This window comes from Mobula birostris, chromosome 23 (assembly GCF_030028105.1).
Source record: "Mobula birostris isolate sMobBir1 chromosome 23, sMobBir1.hap1, whole genome shotgun sequence".
NCBI classification, from domain to species: domain Eukaryota; kingdom Metazoa; phylum Chordata; class Chondrichthyes; order Myliobatiformes; family Myliobatidae; genus Mobula; species Mobula birostris.
In genome coordinates, this window is record NC_092392.1 from 19,385,360 (window position 1) to 19,403,293 (window position 17,934).

At 45.1% G+C, this 17,934-nt stretch overlaps 1 protein-coding gene across 2 annotated transcripts in view; it reads right to left on the minus strand.

Moving 5' to 3' along the window:
* The window catches only part of camk1da (calcium/calmodulin-dependent protein kinase 1Da), a 317,135-nt gene extending 301,449 nt beyond the window's left edge, over window positions 1-15,686 (minus strand). For both annotated transcript variants that reach the window (XM_072241028.1, XM_072241026.1), the window contains exon 1: window positions 15,222-15,686. In XM_072241028.1, the coding sequence (XP_072097129.1) occupies window positions 15,222-15,313 (92 nt within the window). In that variant the 5' untranslated portion in view covers window positions 15,314-15,686. The remainder of the gene's footprint in view (window positions 1-15,221) is intronic.
* Between the last annotated feature and the right edge of the window lie 2,248 nt (window positions 15,687-17,934).

The following is a 17,934-nucleotide window of genomic DNA, read 5'->3' on the forward strand; positions in this document are numbered from 1 at the left end:
AGTGTTATGTACATGTGACAAATAAAGCTAATCGTTACATCCTTAATTTCCTCCTTAGTCATTCCTCCCCACATTCTCATCAGCTCTCCACTGATTCAACCACTCACTCACAAACTACAGCGGCCGATTAGCCTACCAACTCGCACGCCATTGGGACGAGGGGCCCGGGGGGGGGGGGGTGCCACATGGCCACAGGGGAAGTGTGCAAGCTCCATACCGACAGTGATCAAGGCCACGCTTGGAGCTGAGTTTCTGAAGCTATGAGACAGCAGCTCAACTTTCCCTGGAAGCAGAGTTGCCGCTAGACAGGATGGTGATCCTACAAAGGATTGGAAGGAACTGCTGAGGAGATCATTGGGCTCTCTCTTCCACCTATCTGAGATACTTATCAGGAGCACTGTGTATGCACTTAGATTTGTCATGGATACCTCCCATCTGTCCCACAATCTCTTTGACCCCCCTACCACCTTGCAGGACATCAGGACAAGAACTGTTAGGATGGGAAACAGCCTCTTCTCCTCAGGAAGTGAGACTACTGAACTCCCTGACACCACCCAGGTCTCATCACTTATGGAGCACCAGTAGCATTATATTGTCCACTTTTTAACTTGTGTCATAAATGCACCTTATGCTAAATATCAATCTTCTGGCATACATTTTATTAATTGTTAATTTATTTGGATAGGTACCTGGACGGAAAAGATTTGGAAAGTTTTGGGCCAAACATGGGCAAATGGGACTTGTTCAGATGGGACCCTTAGACCAGTCGGGCCAAGGAATCTTTTTCTATGCAGTATGACACCATGACTCTACTTGGAACAAGCCTTGCCTTTGACAGCACCCTGAACACCTCCTTTTAAATTTTTTACAAATTATTTTACAGCCTTCCAAAGTGAGCAAAATAATGGTCAGCTGATCTGGTTTGGTGACGTGGGTGACAGCAAAGTATCACCATATGGTCTCCACACACTGACGACACTCCTGGCCTTGTTTTAACAAAATTAAATGTCAAAATCAAAAGATGATACGAGCATAAGACGTAGAAGCAGAATTGGGCCATTTGGCCCAGCAAGTTTGCTGCACCATTCAGTTATGGCTGATTTATTTTCCCTCTCAACCCGATTCACCTGTCTTCTCCCCATAACCTTTGATGCCCCTACTAATCAAGAAACTATCAACTCCCGTTTTAAATATACCAAATGACTAGATCTTCACAATTGCTGGGCTAAAGAAAATCCTTCTCATCTCTGTTCTACTGAGACGTGCCTCTATTCTGAGCTTGTGCCCTCAGGTCCTAGACTTCCCCACCATAGGAAATATCCTCTCCACATTCAATTTGCCTTCCCATTCTATGAAATCCCTCCTCAATCTTCTAAATTCCAATGTGTACAGGCCCAGAGCCATCAAACATTCCTCATATGTCAAACACTTTCATTCCTGGATCAATCTTATGACCTCCTCTGGACTTTCTCCAATGCGAGCACACCTTTTCTTAGATATGAAGCCCAACACTGCCCACAATACTCCAAATGTGATCTAACCAATACCTTATAAATGTTGTTGCTTTCTGGGCCTCGTGGCACATCGGGCAGCGACCGTGCCATTTTTTTAGCATTTGTCTGTTTTTTACGCGGCCAAGGTTCTAGCTCAGCACTCAACCCAGCGCAGATGGAAAGCGTACAAGGAGCCAGCCATGTCTGAACCTGAGACCAATCGCCTCAAAGTCCAGTGCTGATGCCATGACACCACCGGCCGGCAATACCTTATAAAGCCTTAGCATTACATCGTTGCTTTTATGGATGACTGATTTCATTCAGTTCCCCCGAAATGAACACTAACATTGCACTTGCTTTCCTTACTACCAACCCAACCTGCAAGTTAATCTCTAGGGAATGTTCAAAGGACAAAGTCAAAGTAAATTTATTATCAAAGTACATATATACACGGAGGAATTTAAAGACGCTGACTCCCTCCACCTCTGATCTCCTGCCTCACAGACCTCTGGTTTCCTCCTGCTGTTGAAAATAATCAGCTCTTTGGTTTTGCTGACGCTGAGTTGGAAATCTGAAATAAAAACAGAAAATGCTGGAAACACTCAGCAGGTCAGTCAGTAACTGTGAAGAGCGAAGGAGAGTCTGAGACCTGAAGCATTAAGCCCGGTTCTCTTCTTATAGATGCTGCCCGACCTGATGACTGTTCCCTCCATCTTCTGCCTTTTCCTAACGCCTCACACTGGAGGCAACTCCTCCCACAGAGATCAACTCCCTCAGCTAGGTTGTCTTTCCCACTCACGTAACCTTCAAAAGGCATGACTTCCTGCACAGGCTTGAAAGTGACTCTTCCCTGAATGCTAAATGCTAAAGCATTTCCATAAGAAAACAGAGATGTTGCCAGAACTTGAGGAGCTGACTTATAGGAAAAGGTTGAATAGGCTAGGACTTTTTTTTCCTGGAGTGTAGAAGATTTGTGGGAGGCTTGACAGAGGTACAGTATAGAAAATTATGGAGGGTGTAGACGGGGTAAATGCAAGCAGTCTTTTTCCACGAGGTTGGGTGTGACCAGAACTAGTGATCATAGGTTAAGTGTGAAACGTTTAAGGGGAACGTGAGAGGGAATTTCTTTACTCAGAGGGCGGTCAGAGTGTGGAATGAGCTGCCATCGGAGGCAGTGGACGTGGGCTCAATTTCAACGTTTAAGAGAAATTTGGACAGGTACATGGATGGGAGGGGTATGGTGGGTTATGGTGTGGGATGAGGCAGATAAATAGTTCAGCATGAACTAGATGGGCCAAAGGGCCTGCTTCTGTGCTGTACTGTTCTATGACTCCGTAACACCACGCTGGAGACACCACTGGTGCAGAAATCAAATTCCTCCCGTGGAAGACAAGTAACCAAAATACGTACAAAGGTGCCGATGCAATCTGTGTAAAGCTCTTGCATAACGGAGGAAATTAATGACAGGACAGATTAATGAACGATCCTGCTTCACAGCAGATGGCCTTTAGTTTGTTTATAGCAGGGATTTTATCCTTCCCTGTCTGTTGTTGAGCTCATTAACCTCTCGTCTTAACGGCCAACAGCCTCAGCGCTCAGCCAAGTGGAACCAAACACCAGTAAATACATTTTTAATTTCACACTGGCTCTGAGATGCAAAAAAAAACATGAGACGATTGTGAAATAAAATTGGGAGAGATCTCTGATAAACCCCCCTGACAGAGACACCAACACTGATTCATCAGAGAGGGCTGATCATCCAGGCGAAGTGGTCAGCCTGCCCATCAGCTGCCGTCAACTGAAGGGGGGAACGGTTGAGAACTGCTATTAAGGACCAGATTACATCTGGTTACAGCTGCTTCCCAGCACACACTCTGGTTTCACTGCTCGTGCTAATTTGCCCGAATCAGAATCAGGAGTATTATCTTTGACGTATGTCATGAAATTCGTTGTTTTGTAGCAGCAGCAAGTGCAATTCTTAAAAAGTACTATCAATTGCAATAATAACATATGAAGAGTAAAATCATGCAAAGAGAGAGCTACGTGGTGAGGTAACATTCACGGTTCGTGGACCATTCAGAAATCTGATGGCGGAGGGGGTGAAGCTGGTCTTGAATCATTGAGTGCAGGTCTTCAGGCTTCTGTACCTCCCCCACAGTGGTAATACTGAGAAGATTTCTTGATGGTGGGGAGGCTTGTGCCCATGATCGAGCTGGCTGAGCCGATCACCCTCTGTATCTTTCTCCGATCCTGCGCATGGGAGCTTCCACACCAGGCAGAGATGCGACCGGTCAGGACTCTCCCCACGGTACGTCTGCATGGGCCTGTCACTGTGAGGTGCCAGGGTGGAGGGGGCAATTGATCCGACGGAGAAGATGTGATCAGGTGAGTAAGGCCTTGAGAGCGTTGGCCCTGTAACTGCGGGCCAAGGAGGTCCCCTCTGTTTCTCATGCAGCCCCTGAACATCGACTATGGCTCTCTTCCACACCGTGGATTCTGAGGAGGATGCGGCGGGACGTGATCTCTACCACAGATGGGGCAAGAGGTTCCAAACAGGGTTGGGGGGGGCAGGGGATGGTGGTTGGCTGGTGAGCTGGTGCAGTCCTATGCTGGAATATCAAGCTACTGATACATAATCTCAAAGACATCCTGGATTCCTAAAGATGCTGCAATCAGAGGCAACATTTAGCGTACCTTTCTGTCTTTCACTGCTCCTCTAGATTAACATGCTCCTCTAGATTAACAAGACTAAGCACAGACTGGGCAGAAGCATCCCAACCTCTCCCCATACTGACTTACCCATTCTCAGTCTCCTCTCCTGCCAGGATGAGGCATAACACAAACTCAACTAGTGAATTTAGTTTGGTCCATGAACCAATGAACACTTTGCTCTCTTTTTGCACTATCTATTTTTTATATTTCTTATTGTAACTTATAGTAATTAATTTATGTATTCCACTGTACTGCTGCCTCAAAACAACAAATTGCATGACATATGTCAGTAACATTAAACTTGATTCTAATTCAAAATGTCGACTGTACTTTTTTCCATGGATGCTGCCTGGCCTGCTGAGCTCCTCCAGCATTTTGAGTGTGTTGCTTGGGTTTCCAGCATCTGCAGATTTTCTAATTCTAATACATTAGTTTATTGTCACACGTGAACAACTGGAAACCCTGGTCTTGCAAACTGTTTATACAAATCAATTCATTACGACAGAGCACTGAGGTAGAACAAGAGGAAAAAAAATAACAGTCTAGATTTCAGAGAAAGTGCAGTGCAGGCAGACAATAAGGTGCAAGATCATAATGAGATTAAATTGAGGTCAAGAGTCCACCTTATTGTACTGGGGAACCATTCGATAGTCTTAAATCTGTGGGGCAGAAGCATTTGAGTCTGGATGTGTAGTCTACACTCCCTCTTTAAAGCATAATAAAGACTCCACCCATCCCAGATATTGCCTCTTCTCCACTCTCCCATCAGGCAGAAGATACAAAAGCATGAAAGCACAAACCACCAGATCCAAGGACAATTTCTATCAGAATCCTGAACGGACCTCCTATACGATATGATGGACTCTTGGTCTCACAAACTACCTCATTATGACCTTGCCCTTTTGCCTTTTACCTACACCACACTTCATCCGCAGCTTTTAAACTTTATTCTGTTTTACTTTATGCCCTGTGGAATGATTTGATCTGTGTAAACAGTATCCAACGCAAGCTTTTCAGTGTGTCTTGGTAGACATGGCAATAATAAACCAATACCAATAACTGCCACCCCATCTATTTTGTTATCCTTTTATTTCAGGCTTATTCATCACAGAGATTATAAAACAACAAAAATAGTCGCGTTTCTGCTGAGCCGTCACATTCGTTTGGAACTTGCTCAACTGTCCTGGAAACAGATTGTGTAATACTGTTTGTAGCAACTGATTATAATGCTGTCAACTGCGGCAGCATCTTCAGAGCCAACCCTAGCAGACAAAGACAACTCATGGGACTCGGTGCAGAAATAAACAGCAAACATGCCAAAGAGAAATGGTGTAACTTACAGGAAAATTATTAGCTTTGAACGTTCAGCTAACCAGATAAGCAATGATCCAACATGTTGCCAGCAACAGGCACTGAGGACACAGTATGGCCAGACTGGGACCAGCACATAAGTGCCATCATAAAGAGAGAACAACAGTGCCTTTACTTTCTTCGCAGTTAGCGTAGATTGGAGAGTATTCTGACTGGGTACATTGTGGCCTGGTTTGGAAAAACTGGTGCCCATGAAAAGGAAAAGTCTACAAAAAGTAATGGACACAGCCCGGTGTTAGGGTGATTTTTGGGTTTAGGACATATACACTTAGCAATTGACTTTGGCTCCCAGTCTTCACGTCTGAAAGTGTATTGTGGATTTCATCTGGAGTGCAGCTCTGAACAATGAGTTCCTGGGAGCTGTGCATCCCAGTCCAGACAAAGCTGATTAAAATTCATCCGGATGTCTGTGGTGTGGATGCGAATCAGGAAGTGTGAAGGTTGCATGTGGTTTCAAAGAAAGCACTGTCCATACATTGTAAATATGGCATTGTCCTTTGATGCTTGACACATAAAATATCGAGCCCCACATTGGGCCAGTCAGATCTTTCGACCAAAAGAATCTCCTTATGATGCCTGCTGTACCTTGCCTTGCCTGCTTTGTATCTACCAGTTCCTTTCTCCAGTGACTTCATTCAGGCTACAACACCCAGTCCAAGACGGGCAAAACCCTCCCCACCACTGAGCAGATTTACACGGAGTGCTGCCACAACAAAGCAGCAGCATCAATGACCCCCACAATTCAGGCCGTGCCCTCTTCTCACGACTACCATTGGGCAGGAGGTACAGGAACCTGAGGGTCCACAACACCAGGTTCAGGAACAGTTATCACCCTATCAGACTCCCAAACTGGTGTGTTTAACTTCACTCACCTCTACACTGAACTGACTCCACAACCTCCAGATTTGCTTTCAAGAACTCATGTTCTCAGTATTACTTTTTTCAATTATTTGCTCAATTTATTGGTTGTTTTGAATACTGGTTGCTTGTCAATCTTTGTTTATGTCGATCCTATTGTAATCCTTTATTTACCTGTAAATGCCTGCATGAAAATTAATCTCAAGATACAATATGGTAATATAATGTACTTTGATAATAACTTTAAATTTATTTTTATTTTACTTTATTTGGAGATACAACGCAAAGTAGGCCCTTCTGGCCCTTTGAGACGCCCCTCCCAGCAACTCTCGACAAGCCCGATTTAACCCTGACCTAGTCACAGGACAAATTACAATGGCCAGTTCACCTACCCAGTACATCTTTGGACAGTGAGAGAAAACCGGGGGGACCCATAGAAAACTCACACATTCCACAGCGAGGAGATACAGAGACTCTTTACAGAGGATGCTGGGATTGAACTCTGAACTCCGACAGCCCAAGCTGTAATAGCGTCGCGACAACCACTACACGTCAAGCTCTACATTACTTGTGCAGAAGCTGCAAGCAAACTAAACATTGAACATCAAGGAGGAATTGATCAGCACTGTCCACAACACACCACATAACACTCAGTGCCTCAAAGCCAGAGCAGAGTAGCCAATGGCTAATACATTAGATTAGGTTGCACAGTGGCTGCTTGGAAAAACACACTTAAACTTATTTTCTAGTCACTGCCACTACTGTTGGATTGTCGCCATGGAGACCGGCTGATGGAGCTAATCATTTTCAGGATTTTAAAATTGAATACATCTGCAGTTATGTTGAAGCTACATCAGGCAGGAGTTACAGGAGTCTTAGGTTCAAGAACAGCTATTACCCTTCAACCAACAGGCTTCTGAACCAGCGTAGATAACTTCACTCACCTCAACACCGAACTGATTCCACAACCTACAGACTCACTTTCAAGGACCCTACAACTTATGTTCTCAGTATTATTTATTTAGTTTTTAATTATTTGCATGATTTCTCTTTGCTTGCACATTGGTTGTTCGTGAGCCTTTCTGATAACTTTAGTCTTTGTTTGTCAATCATTGGTTATGTATAGTTTTTAATAAATTCTATTGTAATTCTTTATTTTCCTATGAATGCCTGTTAGAAGTGAATCTCAAGGTAGAATAGGATGACCTTTACATAACTTTGAAGGTAGTGGTTTTTATTAAAATAAAGAAATGTCTTGTATTGGTTGGATTTTCATAAGCACAAGATCATTCTCTGATTCCAGCTGTTTCATGGCCTGGTAAGAATGACACTTCTGATCAAATTAGTTTAGTTGGCCATTTGATTACCAATTTATTTGATTCAGTCCAACATTGCGAACTGAAGGGACAGTTCCTGTGTTATAGTGTTCTATGCTCCGTAACATTGTGGCCTGTCCAGTGCTGAAACGTTCTCTGTTCTATGTCAAACTAAATCCTTTTCTTAAAAAAGAATTTAGATCTATTTATCACATGTCCATCGAAGCATGCAGTGAAATGCATCATTTGCATTAACATTGAGGGATGTGCTGGGGCAGCCCACACAGGTATCGCCACACAATCTGGTGCCCACAACGATAGGCAGAACAGCACAGAGCACAACAAGCAGCACAGCAACCACAGCAAAACAAGCCTCTGTTCCCCCTCCCTCCCATCCACACACTCATTGTCCTTCTATGATCCAAGAGGAGAAATTTCTTTAGCCAGAGTGTGGTGAATCTGTGGAATTCTTTGCCACAGACAACTATGGAAGCCTGGTTGTTGAGTATATTTAAAGCAGACGTTGATCGGTTCTTGATTAGTAAGGACATCAAAGGTCACAGGCAGAACGGGAAACTGGGATTGAGAGGGTTAATAAATCAGCCATGATGAAATGATGGAGCAGAACTGATGGGCCAAATCTAATCTAATCTAAAAAAATGGCCTAATTCTGCACCTACGTACGTCTTTCAATAGGTTCTTGATTAGTAAAAATGTCGAAAGTTACGGGGGGAAAGCAGAATCGGTTTGACAGGGAAATAAACAGGCCATGATCGAATGGCAAGCAAAACTGACAGGCCAAATGGCTTAATTCTGCTCCTACATCTTATGGATAGGTCTTTGATTAGTAAAGGCATCAAAAGGTAAAGGGAAGAAGGGGGTTGGTGAGGAATAATAAATCAGTCTTGATGAAATGTTGGAGCCGATTCGATGGATTGAATAGCATAATTCTGCTCCTGTCTTTCATGGTCTTACTTCTTGTTGAATACTGAATATGTATTGTGTAGTACATAGCAATATATTGAATATGTATTGTATAGCTCTGAATAGTATAACTACCTTTGTATAGTAACAGATAAATACTGATTTTTTTAATGATTGCTGATAAACTATTTATTAAACTTCTGTTAAATTATCAGCAGTGAAATTTTAATAGGCAACTCCATTTACTAAAGGAAATGCAACAATAATTCTTGCCTTTTTAGTGCAAATGCTGGGTTGCATTACATGTACGATTGTAGTACCTGTATTCATTAGTTCAAGGATTGTATTGTATGAAAGATTGATTGTGCCAATATTAAATTGGAATACATTGTCTATTATACATTTCCTTGGTCTCAACCTTGCTGAAAACCTGCTCAGCACTGTTAATCAGCCATGGGCTTGAACACCTTTGAAAATAGGAAGTGAACGCTGCAGTGTGGAAGTCACCAGAGCAAACACTTTGACAGTTCATTGCAGCTGCAACACATTTGGTATCGTTTCCTCCCCTTGCTCGCTTCCTGGAGTTAACAAGCTGCATTTAGATAACACCCGTATTGTAGCTTCACAGTCTACAGACAGGCACTGAGCCAAGAAGTGATCAGCGCTGGGTGCGGAGCTGCCTGGCAAAGCAACCAGCACAATCAAAGACCCCACCCACTCATAGACCTTCTCTCTTCTCACCTTCTTCCATCGGCCAGAAGATACAAAAGCCTGAAAGCACATACCACCAGGCTCAACGGCAGCTTCTACCTCCCCCACCCCCCGCACTGAACAATAAGGTGGATTCTAGATCTCCCAATCTGCATTGTTATGGCTCTTGCACTCTGTTGTGTACCCGAACTGCCTTTCTCCGACTATATTTCACCCTGCCAGAGAAAAGTAGCCAACGTAATCAACATGTTACAAAAGCCTGAAAACACAGACCACCAAGTACACATTCAGTTTCTACCCCCCCATTATAAGACTATTGAATGATTCCCCCGCATTAAGATAGACTCTTGACCTCACAATCTACGTCATTATGACACCTTATTGTCCGCCTATACTGCACATTCTCTGTAACTATAACACTTTATTCTGCTTTCGGCTATTGTTTTCCCCAGTGCTTCCTCAATGCACTGACATGAGGAAATGACCTGCAGGAGTGACATACAAAAACTTTTTCACTGTATCTCCGTACATGTGACCATAGTAAGCCAATTCATCAAGAGCTCAGATCCCAAAAAGAGATTTGGGGCAAAGAAAAATAGCCTGCGCACCTCCTGGCTTTAAACAGTGCAATGTAGCACAGTGGTTATGTGGAAAGGGTCAGCAATTTTACATTCCTTGGGGTTAACATATTGGAAGACCTGTTCTGGTCCCAGCACACAGATGCAATTATAAGGAAAGTGTGCAGGGTTGTTACTTTCCGAGGTGGTTAAGGAGATTTGGCTTATCGCTGAAGACTCTAAAAAACTTCGACAGAGGTATTGACTGTTTGCATCATGGTTTCAAGTTGAACGTGCAGGAACATTGAAGCTGCAGAGATCAGTGGATTCCGCCCATTACATCACAGGCACATTCCTCAAGAAGGCAACATCCATCATCAAAAGATTCCCCACTGTCCCGGCCATGCCATCTCCTCTCAGCAAATCTCAGGCAGGAGATACAGAATCCACACCACCAGATTCAAAAACAGGTGCTTCCCTTTAACCATTCAGTTCTTGATCCAACCAACCCAATTCTAATCACTGCCTCAGTATAGCATCACTATGAACACTTAACACTAACGTGGGCTTTGTACTTTTTTTGTTCTAATTGCGTTCTTACTTGTAAAAAGTGTTTTTTTAATTGAGAATGCTGCTACAAGTATGTTTTTGATTGCACCTCTGCATACATGTACTTGTGCAGATGACACACACCTCCACTTCAACTCTGAATTACTACTGAGCTCCTACTACCATCAGGCAGGAGGTACAAGAGACTTCAGCCCTACACCACCAGGTTCAGGAACAGTTATTATCCCTCAACTATCAGAATCCTGAACCGGCGAGGAAAACATCACTATCCTCAACCCTGAACTGATTCTACAACCTACAGACTCACTTTCAAGGACACTACAACCTGCAAATTGGTGCTCCCAATGTGGCCCTCTTGAGACTGGTGAAGCCCGGTCATAAATTGGGGGGGAGGGGGCCACTTCGTCAAGCTCCTCTGCTCCATCTGCCAAAAGCAGAACTTCCCAGTGGCCAAGCATTTTAATTCCAATTCCCAAATCCGTTCTGACATGTCAGTGCATGGCCTGCTCTTGCACCACCAGGAGGCCACCCTCAGGGTGGAGGAGCAGCACCCTATATGCCGTCTGGGTAGCCTCCAACCTGATGACACGAATATTGATTTCTCCTTCTGGTAAAAAAAATCCTCCCCTCTCCTTCTGGCCTCTTACCTCTTCTCACCTGCCTATCACCTCACCCTCCTCCTTCCCTTTCTCCCATGGTCCACTCTCCTCTCCTATCAGATTCCTTCCTCTCCAGCCCTTTATCTTTCCCACACACCTGGCTTCACCTATCACCTTCCTGCTGGCCTCCTTCTCATCCCCCACCATTTTTATTCTGGCGTCTTCCCCCTTTCTTTCCAGTCCTGAAGAAAGCTCTCAGCGTGAGATGTCAACAGTTTGCTCGTTTCCATTGATGCTGCCTGACCTGCTGAGTTTCTCCGGCATTTCATGTGTGTTGCTACGTTCCCAGTATTATTTCTCTTATTTGCACTCTTGTCTTCTTCTGAACATTTGTTGTTTCCTAGTCTCTGTATATGAATAGATTCTTATAAAATTCTATGTTACTTAGTTCAAATCCCACTACAGAACTTGGAGGGTTAAATTCAACTAAGCAACCTTAAAGAAATCCTTGGCTCAGTAAAAGGGGTTTGGAGAAGTACTAGATTGTTTCAAAACTCAACATGTTCACCAACATCTGCCACCCTTACTCAAAATGAGCTCCCTGTCCCCTGGGACCCCACCCAAGCAAGATCTGATCTATTTATGGATGGATATAACTGAAAGAAAATTGAATTTAGTTTACACAAATGTACTCTGAAAAGGTCAGGCAGCAATTGCAGAGAAAGAAATAGAATTAATGTCTCAAGTCAAAGACCTGAAGTGTTATTCTTAGGAAACATTTCACTGAGCAATTAGACTAAACCATTTCCCCAGTAGCAACACACAAAAAAAAAGATGGAGGAACTCAGCAGATCAGGCAGCATCCACGGAGTGAAATGGACAGTCAACATCTTGGGCCGAGGCTTTTCATAAGGAATCCCCCCAACAAAGTGCAGCTTCTGGCGAGCCTTCTTCATGATTGTATTTGATGTGCGGGGCCCAGGATAGATCCTCCGAGATGTTAATGCCCAGGAACGTGAAGCTGATCACCCTTTCCACCACTGGTCCCTCATTGAGGACTGGTGTGTTCTCCTAACTTCTGCTTTTTGAAGTTCACCATCGTTTCCTTCATCTTGTTGATGTTGAGCGCAAGATTGTTGGTACGACACCACTCAACCAGATAATCTACCCCACTCCCGTAAACCTCTTGATTGCCATTCAAGATGCTACCAACAACAGTGGTGTCATACACGGCATTTGAGCTGTGCCTAGCAATATGGTCGTGGGTGTAGAGAGAGCAGAGCAGTGGGCTAAGCACACATCCTTGAGGTGCACCCTTGTTGACTGTCAGCGAGGAGGTGTTATTACCGTTCCACACTGACTGCAGTCCATTCAATAGTCTTATAACAGCATCAGAAGGGGATTAGAAATCGACTGTGAACCTCTGCACTTCAAACTCCAACATATTTTATTCAAACTCCAGTACATATAAATGCTCTTGAATGTGGATTGGGTAAAGAAACAAGGACGTGTATTTTTATATGGCATTTCGCATTTCTCATCTTGAGGACATAAGTCTCTCTCGCACCACTGGACTATTCAGATTTTTTTATCACATGCACAAACATTGAAACAGTGAAACACGTCATCTGCATTAACAACCAACACACCCTGGGGGAGGGGGGCAGCCCGCAAGTGTCACCACCCATTCTGGCACCAACATAACGTACCCACAATGTTCAGCAGAACAACAGCAGCGAAGCAAGCCCCTTTCCCATCCTCCCAACCCCTCACCCACACACAGACAGGCCGCCACCCAGCCACCTGTCCTTGATTCTGAGGTTCTTTTGATGTGCAGTCATGGTTACAACGTTGGAGACAGATTTGCGAATTCGTGCAAAGCAGGCTCCCACAAAGAGCAAAGTGGTAATGGCCACATAATCTATTAATGTGGCTGCTTGAGGATTACCCAGTGACCTGCTAGAGGAGGCCAAAGGAAACCCTGATAATGGTTATAAAACATTGAGATAGGTTAGAGAGTGAGAATCTTTCTCTCCCTATCCACCCACCTTCTCCCTCACCAGCTCGCCATTCGAATTCCAGCTCCCCTTTTACTCTTCACTTCCCCATCGCCTCCCTCTGGTTCCCTTCCTCCTTCCTTTTCTTCCATGGTTCACTCTCCTCTCCTATCAGATTCCTCCTTCTTCAGCCCTTTGCCTCTTCCACCTATCACCTCCCAGCATCTTACATCATCCCTCCTCCCCCACCCAGCTTCCCTCTCACCTGGTTTCACCCATCACCTGCCAACTTGTACTGCGCCCCCCCCCCACCATCTTAATCTGGTTTCTGCCCCCTTTCTTTCCAGTCCTGATGAAGAGTCTCGGCCCAAAACATCAACTGTTGGTTCCTCTCCATAGACGCTGCCTGACCTGCTGAGTTCCTTCAGCATTTTGCCTCTGTTGGTCAGAGTCTCTTTCCCTGGGAGGAAATGTGAAATACTGAAGGAGGTGGATTTAAGGTGAAAGGGGGAAAGCTTAAAGGAGCAAGCATTTTCTTTCGCACTGAGAGTGTCGGGTTACCTGGAATGGAATGCCAGTCATGATGGTGGAAGCAAGCGTGATCGTGCCATTTAAGAGGCTTTTAGACAGGGATTGAAGGAATATGGATAGTGTGTAGGCAGGTTGGATTGGCTTAACCTGACATTATCATTGGCAGAGACATCGTGGGCTGAAGGGCGTGACCCCCGTCACCAGTGAGTTCTGGGGTCAATACTGAACATCAAAGCCCCAAGATCAACCCTAAATCCAGAGGTCGAGGCCCAACAGCTGAAGCCCTGTGGCCGCGTACCGCTAGGGAAGTCGGAAGCCCCGGGGTATTCGAGTCCATGACTCCAATGGAGGCCGGAGGTCTGCCCTGGTATTGGAGGCCTGTCTGTGTGTGAGCGTGGGTGGGAGGGAGGAGAGGGGCTTGCCTTGCCGGCAACACACCCAAAATGCTGGAGGAACTCAGCAGGCCAGGCAGCATCCTATGGAAAAGAGTCAACAGCCGACCCTTCGGCAGGACTCAGCATCTGCAGATTTTCTCTTGTTTGTTTTGCTGCTGTTGTTGTCGTCGCCGCTGCTCGTGGGCTTGCGATGTCGGCGCGGAATGTGTGGCAGCACCCTGTCGGCACAAACGACGCCATTCACTGTACGCTTCGAAGTACACGCGATAAATACATGAATCTGAATCCTGAATCCTATGCTCCAAGCAGGTGACGCTGAAGGGCGAACACTGCATTTAAGAGACAGTCACAGTGTCGCCGACAATTCTGCACGCCCTCGGCACAGACTGCACTGGAGCCTCGGTATGTCCCACTCAGTGAGAAAGTTCGCACAGTATCACAGGCCCTATGGACGGGTATGGGGGTAGGTGAGCGGAACGCAGATACAAATCATCATCTCACCGGATGCGGATGTTACCCTGCGTTAAATGAACACAGTGGCCAAACCACAGCGCACGTGGTAAGCACGCAGTCTGGGCGACACTGCCATCCAGCTTGCGTTTAGCAGCAGACAATTTAGTTCCAGCGTTTCACTCTCTAATGTGCTTCGCCGTGCTTCAAGGCCAACTGCCGGGGCAGAACTAATGCCCCCGGACTTAACCCCTAACCTTGGCGTGATTGGCGGAACTCCCCAGCTCATCCGGCTAGCCTGCGGGCAACCCACAACACATTATTGCACGCCCCGTTACATGCACACAAATCACCACAGACAAGTTAATAAACATCGACAACTCGGGTCCGCTCGGGGCAAATCATCAGCCCGGCTACAGATGATACCCACAGGCGAAACCCCTCGTCTCCCCTTCCCAACCCCGGAGGCATTTAAAACAGTAATTGGGATTCAACGGGGAACTTTATATATACAAATTTGCATATTTTGACTAATCCCAATTTCTTGGCAGGCACCTCGTTGTTAATGTTAACGGTTGATCGCATCTCAAGCACCAAACTGGATCGAAACGCCTGAGCCCACACGACGCGGGAGGGCAGATTGAGATGTCCCACTTTACTGTACAATGCTCTCAGTACATCAACCAGCGTTGCTTCAAATTTAATAAAATAAAATCCTTTTGCTTTGAGCTACTTACGTTCCCAGAATCTCCTTGAATTCGAAGATCTTCTTAATATCGTCCGCCTGCTTTTTCCACGACATACTATCCTCTTCGTTCTCCAGGGCCATTGCGGAGGATTCTTTCTCTCTCTCTCTCTCTCTCTCTCTCGCCCCAGATACGAGCCCTCCAACAGAAAGGAATAAATAGAAGACTTCGGAACCGTAGGCAGGGGAGGGCTGCCCCGTCTCCTTCGGCAGACACTTCCTGGAGTCTACAAACTGTCAGTGTCTCGGTAATAATTACTCCCCCCAGTCGCCGCCTCTTATTTTCCGTTTTTGGAAGAGTCTTGTGAATTCTCTAATTAAAAAAGGTCAAAGTTACTCTCAGTTGACAGAGGGGTGGAGGCTCCTGGAGGGGGGGGAGGGGGGGGAACACCTGCTCTCGAGGAGTAACTGACCAGGGCGGAGGGGGAACCGGTCCTTTGCGTTCGCCTGAGTGAAGCTCTCCGCTCTAACAGCACAGCCTCTGCTGCCTGACGCTAATTCGCATTGCACCAAACGATTGCTAAGCCGGGCGACCGCGCCAGCCCAGGCAATGAAGATAAACTGCCTCAGTGGCTGATATATCGCCTCCTCTCCCCCGCCTGGAGCCCTGAACTGGGAGTTTTACACACAAACACACATATATCCGCCTCTCCCCACGCAGTCTTTAGTTTCATTATTAGACCATATTTTTTTCCTTCAAACTTTCAATGAACACATTGCTTTTCTCCAAAGTAGGCAAGAACCCTCTTTTCTAACTTCTTCTCTGGCGTTACCTTTACCCGTTCACCTGTTGGATAAGATGTCTAGAGTGGGTAATCAGGAAAGGATAACTGACTCTGTCCTGCGGTTGGAGACCTCTGTGTGTGTGTGGGGGGGGGGGTGTGGATGGGTGATAGGATGGTAAAGCCTGGTCCCTGATTACGGGGAAAGCCATATCCACCTTTGAGCAATCTACAAGGAGCACTGCCACGAGAAAGCAGCACCCATCATCAAGGACCCCCTGCCATCCAGTCCATGCTCTCTTGTCGTTGCTGCCATCGTTCAGGAGGTACAGGACTCTTAGGACCCACACCACCAGGTTCAGGAAGTTATTATCTTTCAACCAGCAGGCTCCTGTTAAGTTATCCATGCTGGGATAACTTAACTCACGTCAACTCAGAACTGATTCCACAACCCATGGACTCATTTTCAGGGACTCTACAACTCATATTCTCAGTGTTAAATATATATATATTGTCATTTTTTTCTATTTTATATTTGCAGTTTGTCTTCTTCTGCTTATCATTCTTTGTGTATAGTTTTTCATTAATTCTATTGTACTTTTTTGTACCAATGCAAACACCTGCAAGAAAATGAATCTCAGGGTTGTATTTGGTGATGCCTATGTACTTCGATAATAAATTTACTTTGAACTTTGAGGGATAAACACAAGAGAATTTGTAGATGCTGGAAATCCAGAGCAACACACAGAAAATGCTGGAGGAACACAGCAGGTCAGGCAGCGTCTATGGAGGGGAATGAACAGTCAATGTTTTGGTCCGAGACCCTTCAGCAGGACTGAAAAGGAAGGGTGGGAGAGGGGCTTGTTTTTGCTCTTGTTCTTTTGCTGTTGCTTGTGTTGTGGGCTTGGAACTGGAATGTATGGTGACACCTGTGGGCTGCCCCCAGCACATCCTTGGCCAACACACACAAGATGCTGGAGGAACTCAGCAGGCCAGGCAGCATCTATGGAAAAGACTAAACACCGACTGAGACCCTTCAGCAGGTCTTGGCCCAAAACGTCAACTGTTTATTCATTTCCATAGATGCTGCCTGATTTGCTGAGTTCCTCCGGCATTTTGTGTGTGTGTTGCTTTGGATTTACAACATCTGAAAATTTTTTCATGTTTGACAACCTTGGCTCTGTTGGTTGTTAATACAAATGACACATTTCACTGTATGTTTTGATGTACATGTGATAAATAACTCTGAATCTGAATCAGTCATTGGTGGGAGAGAGTTTATGACATCGGGATGTGAAAAGCAAAACATGATATAAAAATACAAGTCCTTGTTTCTTCACACAATCCATGTTGAAGAGCATTTATATGCACTGGAGTTTGAATAAAATACATTAGGGTTTAAAGTGTAGAAGCATACAGCAGATGTTTAAATGCCGTTATAAGACTATTATCAGTGATTTAGGAACAGTCTCTTCCTCTTCACCATCAGATTTCTGACACTTGTGGGATGCCCCAAGCACATCCTTAGACTGTTAACACAAACGACGCACTGCACTACGTGTGTCAATGCACATGTGATAAATAAATTAATCTGAATCGTGTAGGTGAAAAGCTTTTGTTTATGTGTCGTCCAGACAGATCATTCCATAAGCACGTTGAGGTTGTACAAAATGGAAAACAGAATGCAGTTGCAGAGAAAGTTCAGGGCAGCTGGCGCAAAGGCCATGGCTTGTCAGGTTGTGATATCACATCCACCATGATATCAACAGCAGGATAGAAACTGTCCTTGAACCTTGAAGTGCATGTTCTCAAATTTTAGTATCTTCCGATGGGAATCCCAATATCTGGGATGAGACGAGAAGAGATAATGTCAAGAATGGGAGGGGTCACTGATCATGTCCATTGCTTTCTTGGAATATTGTTGATGGAGAGTGGCAGAGGGGAGATCTTATAGAGGTTGGCAGGGTGAATACATGCAGGCTT